At 33.4% G+C, this 10,313-nt stretch overlaps 1 protein-coding gene across 4 annotated transcripts; it reads left to right on the top strand.

Moving 5' to 3' along the window:
* Window positions 1-612: 612 nt before the first annotated feature.
* On the top strand, window positions 613-7,934 carry LOC122008548 (protein RETICULATA-RELATED 1, chloroplastic-like). 4 transcript variants are annotated; one of them, XR_006119310.1, is made up of 9 exons: window positions 613-1,038; window positions 1,871-2,038; window positions 2,146-2,238; window positions 2,353-2,468; window positions 4,708-4,806; window positions 4,889-5,194; window positions 5,288-5,452; window positions 6,526-7,260; window positions 7,809-7,934. XR_006119310.1 is itself a non-coding variant. In XM_042564310.1 (8 exons), the coding sequence occupies exons 1-8, from the start codon at window positions 631-633 to the stop codon at window positions 6,800-6,802; spliced, it is 1,632 nt and encodes a 543-aa protein (XP_042420244.1). In that variant the 5' UTR covers window positions 613-630; the 3' UTR covers window positions 6,803-7,358. The 4 variants fall into 4 exon arrangements, 1 of the variants encoding a protein (XP_042420244.1); XR_006119312.1 differs by lacking the exon at window positions 7,809-7,934 and having other exon boundaries at window positions 6,526-6,947; window positions 7,118-7,358; XR_006119311.1 differs by lacking the exon at window positions 7,809-7,934 and having other exon boundaries at window positions 6,526-6,947; window positions 7,091-7,358.
* The last annotated feature ends 2,379 nt before the right edge of the window (window positions 7,935-10,313 follow it).

The raw sequence follows: 10,313 nt of genomic DNA, 5'->3' as shown, positions 1-10,313 counted from the left end.
GTGGTTGTGAGGGAACGGATCTTGGTTAAAAAAATAGATTAGGAATTGATCATTTTTAATTATGATCAAATCGTGATTATAATTTGATTGTAATTAATTGTGATCTTTTATTTGGTTCATTGTCTCCATCAAATTATAATTTAGGTCAAAATATGCGGCTGGAGATCATCCCGCTCAATGCCAACTTAGACATTTGTCCGCTTCCGACAATTTTAGATGATTTCCGATTATCCATTTAAATTATAATATGTGGATAATAAATCTAAGAAAAATTTATAATCAATTACGATCAAATCATATTTCCTGTCCACTTTTTATGATGTAGGAGATCTGATCTCGATTGTCAATTCTCACTCCATCAGAAATTAAAATGATTGAGAGGGGCGTTTTGAATTAGGTTTATAACTCTCCCTAGAAAATTTGGTAAATAACAAAAACTATGGAAAGTTTTCTGCATAATAAAATTGTCTCATTTTAATTTTTTCTTAATTATTTATTAATGTCGAGGTCGGTTCGACGGTCGATGTGCGTCTCAACTGGTGCCCAAAGTCGTACGCTAAGTCGGGACTCGGAAGAGTTGTATAAAGAGGGTGCCGTTGAAAACGAGGCAGAGGCGACGGCGGAGAGGAGATGGCATTGCACGCCGCGACCGCCCCGCCGCTGCAACCCATGGCCCTCCACCGTCCCAGAACGACCTCTCCGGCCACCTCGCTCTCTCCCTACCCATGCATTCCTCTTCTCAGAATCCGTCCGTTCTTACTCTCCCCCGCCAAACTCCGCCCCAGGATGCCCCGCTCCGTGCCTAGAATCACCGCCTCGGCCACCGCGGCGCCTGTTGGTCCTGACTTCATGGATGCGCTCGAGCGGTGTTTCTCTCTTCCGTCGGTGGCCGAGGCTACCTTCTGCTCCTCGCCAGCCGCTACTCCCGCAGCCTCGATGCCGATGATGAAAGGGGGGAAATATGGGGCCATCGGTGCGGTGACCTTGGAGAAGTCCAAGCTTGATCTTTCTAAGAAGTCTATGAGATCCAACCCCGAGGTATGGAGATAACGAATAGGAATCAGAATTTCATTTCTCAAAATACTTTATTAGCTTGTCATTATACGCTTCTAGAATGCAAGTTACTGAGTAAGAATTGGGCATGCAAGTAATGTAGTAAAGAAAATTGATGGAATCTAGAAATTCAGCCACTTTCAGTGGGATTTGAAAGCCCAGTTTAACTGTCAGAGCTCTTCTTTGTACTTCTCAACCAAATGAATTCGCTAAAGAATGGGATTGGAATTTCCAATCCATGCGGAGCGATTACTTAGTTTCTGCACATTAGGGGAAGTGAATCAGCGAAATTTTGCATAAATAAACAATATACTTAAATATAACAAAATATGGGTTTTTCAAAATCATTATATGCATATATATTGGCTCTGTGAATTCTAGTGATTAAAAGATAATAAATTTGAATTTTTTTTACTCTTCCTTTAATATGAACTCACATTTTGAATTTATAGATATTTTTTATTTTAAAGTAGTATTATTGCACTCACTTAGAATAAATTTTGGCTTCAGTATTGCTTTGACATTGGCAACACTGTGAGTTTGTGTCTATGTAAGTTAATATGGGTCCGATGACATGTGAATCTTCTAACAACTTTGGTAATAACGGACATGATCAGGATGGAGATATCAAATAGTGGTCAAATTTGAATAATCTTCAAGGTTTAGGTAAATAATTAAGATAAAAAAGACTGAGCCAATTTATGTCCGAGACTTTCTATCTTGTACCAATCATTTCTTGGTCATAGTTAATATTGTCAATGAAGGCCTTGCTTGACATGCTTGGAAAGTTTTGATTTGCATCTTTTATATGATCCAGACGGCAATTGGTGGCGGAGGTGGAGATATTGGAAAGAAAATTTTTCATGGTGGGGGTGGAGGAGATGATGGTGGTGATGATGATGATGATGATTACTTTGATGATTTCGATGAAGGAGATGAAGGAGATGATGGTGGATTATTTAGAAGGCGTATAGTGTTTCAAGAGGTTTGCAAATTCCTTTTTTCATATGATAGCATGACCAGATTTTTGTCAGCCATGTTTGTTGGAGTTTAGCTAATGGTAAATTTTAACTACCTACTGTGCATTGCCAGCTTTTTGACAGAAAATTTGTAGACTCTGTGCTTCAGGAGTGGTATAAAAGCATGATAGACTTGCCTGCTGGCCTTCGACAAGCTTATGAATTGGTATATTTCCTATATTCATTCATCAGTCGATAAAATAGTGTATGAATTAGTGTATTTCGTCCTTTCGACAGTCAAGGAAACTTCTAACCTATCATAATGGTTTAAATATTGCAGGGATTAGTGAGTTCTGCTCAAATGGTCCAATTCTTGGCATTTAATGCAAGGCCAACAGTTACAAGAGCTGTCTCTCGAAGCACTCCTGAATGGTTATCCAGGGCATTCATTGGAAGGTAATGGTTGTCTAATACTAAGATTTATATGTTCCCATATGGATAGTTTTTATTGTTTAAATTTAATGCTCTATGTTTTGGTGAGATGAAAATAAATGAAATTCTATGCTATACTTAATTATTATGAAAGAGGGTAACCAATTTCATGGATGTATTGACCTCAATTATTATTACATGCTTTATCTCGCTTGTTTACTCTATCAAAAGATACCCTTGATTGATGTTGAAGAAGTCAAGATGTGGTTACTCTATTCAACTTAGACAAAGAATCATATTTAGTGTATGTGAATAAGAGAGTTACACCGAAAGACCATAGGCCTATTGTTTGTTTTCATAGTCGGTATAAAATAGTGTGTGGCTAAGCCTAGGGGTGTAATCGAACCAAGCCAAGCTGAACAGTAAAAGTAAAAGGCTCGAGCTTGGCTAGGTTCGTTTTCCCCTAAACTCGAGTTCGGCTTGAGTTCGATTCGAGCTTTAATTCTTAAGCTCGAACTCGGTTCGTAATAAAATTAAATAGCTCACGAATGACTTGAGCTCAGTTTGAAAATAGCTTGTTTAAAAGTTAAACGAGCTTAGTTCGATCTAGTTTAAGATATTTATTTATAATAATTATTAAGATATTATTATATTTAAAATTCATGTGATATATATATATATATATATATATATATATATATATATATATATATATATATAAACGAGTCTCTTAACGAATATGTTCGTGAGTCTCTAAATGAATATGTTTGCAAGCTCATGAATCAAATACTGTTAAGCTCGAGCTCGGTTTGATAATGTTTTCGAGCTCGAAATCAAGTTCGAACTTGGCTCGTTAACTTAATCGAACGAACTCGAACGTACTTTTTTTCGAACTGAGGCCCGAATAGCTCGTGAGCGGACTTAGGCTAAGCCTTTTTGTTTCCACCGGAAGAAATTCATATGCAAACAAAGAAGTATCTTTGGAGGATGCTATACAAACATTTTAATTGAGCAAAATTCATCCAAGCCAAAGTATCCTTATATAAATTTCTGACATTACGTGCTCACTTTTAATTTTAAGGAAACTGTATATTGAAGAAACCATGTTGATCTTTTAGACTTAAGGGAAAATGTATTAACACTATTGTAAATATGGAAGATGCACTTTATAAACATTCCTCTCTTTCCTTATTTATAACCCTTTTTGGAAACTTAATTTGCTAATATAACTACTTCTAGATTTTTTTTAAAAAATTAAGAAAAAGTAAATGGATTTGATGATTGTGATTATTTTATTACTACATTGTACTATGCTGACAAAGAAATGAACTAACCAACAACACCAAGAGGTCCAAGATAGAGTTATGATGTTTGATTATATATGTTATGTCGCTTATGATAGAGTTATGATAGTGCATATTCATAATTAGATCAACCATATAAGAGTAAGTCAATCTGATAGTATTTTCTTGAGCAATTTACCATTGGGCACTCCTCTTATAGTGGAACTTCCAACTGGTGTCCCTCTAAAAGATTTAACCAAAAAACGCTCCTCTTGACTACATCTCTAGTAGTGCCCCTATTTTGAATTAGGAAACTCATTTTAATCATTTTAATGTTTTGTTCAAGCCCCATGCTAATTGAAAAATAGCTTGTGCCCTCACTTTTGCATAAAATTGGATATGTTTGCAAATCAACTTGTGGTCCCCAAATCACAAAGTTTCATCTCTCTTAGTAAAGAGGTACCAAATTATTGCTTCAGACATGGAGAATCCTAAAATATCTATTTTTATAGCAAAATGAGAGTGTAAAATGAGTTCAGGCTAATTTGTAAATCAACTTTCGGCTGAATAAAGCATTATGGCGATTAAAAAAGGGTTTTCTGATTCAAATTAGAGCAGTTTTGGCTAAGTCTGAATAGAGGAGGCCCATTGGTACTTCCATTGTAAGAGGGGCTTCCAATGGTAAATTGTCCCTCTTTTTCTCAATTTAAGGAGCTTTCTGGTAGAAGCCATAGAAACTTCACAATCTTTTGATGATAAAGAGTAGATCCTTAACTCCTACAAAATACATCAGAAGCCTCCTGGTTCCTTTTGAATCCTGAGGGAGGGGGCTACCATGGGAACCACTTTTAGAATGAAAAGTATCTTTTAGAAATTTTTTAAGATACATGGATTTGATATTGGTGGTTCCTGAACCTTTGTTATTCTCCTATATTCCTTCTAATTATTTTCCATGTTTCAACTTCTACTTTGATATGCAGGATGATTGCAGATCCATCATTTTTATATAAACTAATTCTAGAAGAGAGTGCGACTTGTGCCTATTCTGCTTGGTGGGAATTCAAGAATCGAAAAGAGAGGTACTGTTTGTCTGATATTAATGGGGAATTGTTTTTTTTCTCAAATATTATGTTCATGTTTAAGTCTTATGTTCTTTGACAGGATTAAGCAAGAATGGCATTTGGCACTCCTAAATATTCTAACCGTCATGACTTGTAATGGAATTATCGTTTGGTCTCTTGCACCATGTCGCTCATATGGGAATACATTCCGGACTGACTTACAAAACAGTATTCAGAAACTTCCTAACAACATATTTGAGAAGGACTATCTCATGAGGGAATTTGACTTGCAGAAAAGAGTTTATTCTTTCTTCTACAAAGCTGCTGAGTTTTCTCTACTTGGATCTACTGCAGGAACTGTTCAAAGTGTTCTATCAAACTTTTTTTCTTCCAAGAAGGATGAGAGGTATGTATAAATGGATTAGTGTCCTTTGTATAGTACTCATCCATCTGCTGTCAAAATCCGACCTTGACATTTGCTTGAACTTACATTTGGCAGGTTGTCAGTGACTGTCCCTTCTGTGAGCACCAACGCTCTTGGATATGGCGCCTATTTAGGGTTTTATGCAAATCTGCGTTATCAGATTTTGAATGGAGTTGATAGAGCTATGATCAATCACTTTGATGTTCTAAAGGTTGCTTTCTGTTTTAGCACAGCATTGAGGTACATCCCTTATTGCTCTTTTATTGCTAATTCCTGCATAACCAACCGGCTGGTGATATTTTAGCAAGTGCAATGCTGGCCTGATTCAGTAATTTATAATGTCTTTTATCATACGATAAAGGTAGAATTACAATAGAAGAATTGCAGAAATATAGTTCACCTGGCAACTAATAAGGACCTGTAATGGAGAAATTTCACATAGACAAAAAGTATGGTATTCATCTTAAACGTGAGTAGGCAAAAAAAAAGACGGAGAAAAGATGATAAATACTTATGCCCACAATAATAATGCAGATAACAATGCTTACAGATATCGTCATATGTCATGTTTTACTATGGAGCAACTAAGATCTGAAAGTCAGGACCAAACAACTTTAAAACAATTTGAAGCAAGTCAATAGAAGTGGATGAAGACATTTAACTAAGTGTAACTTAAAACGATTTAAGATATAAACAAATAGCTCGATTACATAGGAGCAATTGAACATGTATTCTAAAGAACACATGTCGAATGTCTTGGCAGTAGCAAAAAGCAACTGCATATCCAACATATCATGGTTGAAGAGTAGAATATTCAAATACATCAAGAATATAGCAAAGGAAGACAAATGAATAATTCAACATATCAAATACATATTAAACTGAAGGCACCTGTAGATATCACACATGTTTCCATGTATAGAAACTCCTAAGTTCACCTATAAACAAGCATCGTATAAAATGTCAGTATCGAGCAAGCATGGGCTTTAAATTTTTTGTAGAACAATCATATAAACTTTGTAAGTGGAATTTCTTCTGAATGGCTCCTACTAACCGGTCTTAGTTGTCCCTAGATAACTTGTATAGTTGCATTTATTTTATAGTGAGTTCTACTGGAAAAGAAGTAAAGAGTTCTTAAACTTGACACCGACATGTATTAGCATTTAGGTCTGTTGTTGTGCGGTTCATTTTGGTGACTCTATGTAGATTGTTTTGCAGTTGTTTTAACTTCATTTCATTTTCCTGATGTCTCATCTCTCGCCTCACAGTTTGATCAAGCACTCCATGCCCTGATTTTATCATTTATTTTGCAGAATTTTGAATGCTCATCTTGGTGAGGCATCGAGGCTAGCTTCGCTAGGGGTGGAAGCAGATACTCTATCTCAGTCAGATAATTTACCGAAACCATACAACAAACCATCAAATGCTATAGAAAATCCATCATCAAAGTGGCATATCTCGAATCACACTGCCATGATGGGTCTCTGGTTGCCGGGTCTCAAGCAGGGAAGCGATGAACCAGACTCCATACCCTCGAAACCACACCGAAAGCGAACCATCAGAAGAAAAGCAAATGCTTCCTCCTCCTAGTCAGTCTCCATTCATCCATCAAAGTTACTACAATTCTTTTAGACGTTAAACCACGCATCAGCTTGTGCCTCACATTGCTATAATCTGAATGAAGCGAGTGGGCAGTGATCATCATGTGGAATACTGAATGCCGAATACCCAAAGAGTATGGATGATGAACTCTGACAATTTTGGCTAAGTTAGTTTTGAGGATCGCCAGTTTGCCATCTCATTCTTTCAATTGCTTTGTAATAAAGAGGAACTGGCTTCGATTACATTGCATTCAGCATTCTCATTTTTTGGCTTCAGAACAATAAATCTACCCACCTGAAGCAGGTGGGAGAAGATGCTGTAGGCCATAAATCTACTGTGCCGATGAAGGAGTGGTTGCCACGGATGGAGGAGGGGAGACTAGCAAGGATGAAGTGTGCAATGGCCATTGCTCCGGTGTTGACCGAGGAGGAAGGAGAACATTGGAGGTATTTAGACAAAAATCACTTTGTTTTGATTTTGTCATATTAAAATATGTTTTCAAAATGCTTCTAAAATTTTATTAATATTAAAATATCTTTTAAAATTTTCCTAGTATTATAATATTTATATTATGAGATTGAAATGCTCATTATGTGTGTAGTAATATATATATATATATATTTTTAAATGTTGAATGTTGCCCTAGGAAAAAGATGGGCACTTGTGTCCTTGGGGTAATGATTTTATTAACTAAATGTCATCGCTACATTAACATTGGCCCACCCATGTTATCTTTGCATCAGTACAGCTAAGAAGAATCAATTTATAATTCAATTGCAACAAAATTGCACTGATTGCAATGATTTAACATGCCCCAACAAGATCTTGTAGAGATTTTGCATCAACAAGATCTTGTAAAAGTCGTGTAGATAGAACTCCATTGCATCTCTGATTGATCCTCCAAGTTTTAGAGGTCGGAAATGGTTGGCCCTCATTAGTTCATTTAGGCTTGATTGTAACAAGCGACTTTCCTAACATATCGACTTGATTGCAGGTAGGGTTATAAATCAACTGAGTTTATGAGCAAATTTGATGTTTGACAATTGGTAAGTATTTATTTATGTTTGTTTAAATATGTAACAGGTTAATTAAATGAATAAGTTTAAATAATTTATTAAATTAAATAAATAAATTCGTATATATATTCATTAATAAAATTGAAAATAAGCTTATAAGCAAATAAATTTATAATATCATATTAATCAATTAAATAAGTTTTAAAATACAAAAGTTTTAAACAAATTCAAATTCGAAGCTTATTAACATTTAAACTTATGGAGCTCAAGGCAACTTGCATCAAAAGTCAGACAATTTTTTCAATGACTTTGTTCATTTTAAACTTTATTGATACTTTATCAAACAATTTTAAACGAGCTCATTTACGATACTTATAGGTAGCCTCCTTTAGCTGTCACTTTGGTCTTTGAACCCCAAATCAGTGCATCCATTTTCAAACTCTCGTTAAAGGAAGACAAATTTTAATAATAAAAAAATAAGAAAAGAGATAATAATAATAATAATAGTTAAAAGATGAGTATGATGATAATTATTACATTCCAATAAAATAAATAAGATTCAATTGAATTCTGCATATTTACTAAATAAATTTAAAATAATTATTCTTTCAAATATAATCTTAAACACTAAATTCCAAGTCACTAATAGATAAGAATTAACAGATAATATATATAAAAACAAAATAATAATATTTCTTTTAGAAGTGAGTAATTAATAACATCATTAAACATTTAATAAATATAATATGTTTTTATTATAATGAATGATTGTCATTTAGAATAATTTTTTAAAAAAAATCACTGGTAAAAATAATTGAATTCATTTGAATAAACTTTAATTTAGTATAATATTGTGTTTAAATTATATATATTTATTTGTAAACATTTGCCAAATTAATATATCAATCATTATTTTTATATTTATTCAAATATGATTTGTATTTCATATTTATAAAGTATTTTACAAGTTTATAAACATATTTAAATCAATGATTAATTAATTTAAAATATGCAAATTAAGGTTTAGTTCATCTTATTCTAACTCACTCTGTATGTTGGCTTTTTTTCAAGTTTTCAAATGTTCATGTGTTATACAAAATTTTGTTAATAAAATGAGGTGTAGGTTTATTTTATCTAATCAAGGAGCCTTCCGACTTGAAAGATCTACAAATGATAATATACTACCGATTAGTGAAACGATTCACTAATAGTAATTATAAGTACGTCAACACTTGATGGAAGGTCCTAAGTTATGAAGTTTAGAGATGTTAGGCTTCTGAAGTCGAATCTTGCCCATGTTGAACAACAAGGAATATTATTCAGTTGTTTCTCCTCCTCACGTGTATTGATGTTGTATTGTTAGCTTGATGGTTTACTTGTGTCAATGTCCGTTACGTGAGCCGTATCGCGCGGTATGTATCAGTAATGGCTTCGAACTTATCTAAACACTTTTTTTTTTTTTTGAATTATGTATGAGTATGCAAAGATAATATGTATGAGGGAAGAGCTTACTAATATTTTGGAATAGGAGGAACATATTGCTTGGAAGGTTCTATGGGGTATATAAAAGAAGTTCCATCAATTGAATTCTTAGAGCACCCGTAATGTATTCGTGTTATAATATCCGTCACCTCATCAAAAAGTATGTAGTTCATTGTCACATAGTCATTATAACATCTCTCTCTCATCCACATTTAATACTTATTATTCATTGGTTCCACCGTGCATTTAAAATTATATCATATTAAATAAATAAAATTTAAATGAATAATAATATTATTAAAAAAATCTTTATTATTTATTAGTTACCCATTTTATTTATTTATTTTTAATTTTAGGATTTTATTCAATTATTAAAAAATTAAAAAAAACACTATGAGTGGGCCAGCCAAGGGTTGGCTGACCCACCCACTGTACAAGAATTGTACTTTGAACGCGTTCGATACATTATAACATCTCTCTGTCATCCACATTTAATACTTATTATCATGGGTCCCACCATGCATTTAAAATTATATCATATTAAATAAATAAAATTTAAATGAATAATAATATTATTAAAAAAATCTTTATTATTTATTAGTTACCCATTTTATTTATTTATTTTTAATTTTAGGATTTTATTCAATTATTAAAAATTTAAAAAAAAAACACTATGAGTGGGCCAGCCAAGGGTTGGCTGGCCCACCTACTGTACAAGAATTGTACTTTGAACGCGTTCAATACATTATAACATCTCTCTCTCATCCACATTTAATACTTATTATTCATGGGTCCCACCGTGCATTTAAAATTATATTATATTAAATAAATAAAATTTAAATGAATATTAATATTATTAAAAATATCTTTATTATTTATTAGTTACCCATTTTATTTATTTATTTTTAATTTTAGAATTTTATTCAATTATTAAAAAATTTAAAAAAAAACACTATGAGTGGGCCAGCCAAGGGTTGGCTGACCCACCCACTGTACAAGAA

Source organism: Zingiber officinale, chromosome 8A, assembly GCF_018446385.1.
Source record: "Zingiber officinale cultivar Zhangliang chromosome 8A, Zo_v1.1, whole genome shotgun sequence".
Taxonomy (NCBI): Eukaryota; Viridiplantae; Streptophyta; class Magnoliopsida; order Zingiberales; family Zingiberaceae; genus Zingiber; species Zingiber officinale.
Note: the sequence above shows the minus strand (reverse complement) of the source record. Positions and strands in the feature narration are given on the sequence as shown.

Bases quoted from the DNA above. Each gene is read 5' to 3' on its own strand.
- LOC122008548 (XM_042564310.1), top strand. From the start codon at position 631: ATGGCATTGCACGCCGCGACCGCCCCGCCGCTGCAACCCATGGCCCTC. The intron at 2,039-2,145 runs GTTTGCAAATTC...GTGCATTGCCAG, and splicing joins GGCGTATAGTGTTTCAAGAG to CTTTTTGACAGAAAATTTGT. The intron at 2,239-2,352 runs GTATATTTCCTA...TAAATATTGCAG, and splicing joins TTCGACAAGCTTATGAATTG to GGATTAGTGAGTTCTGCTCA.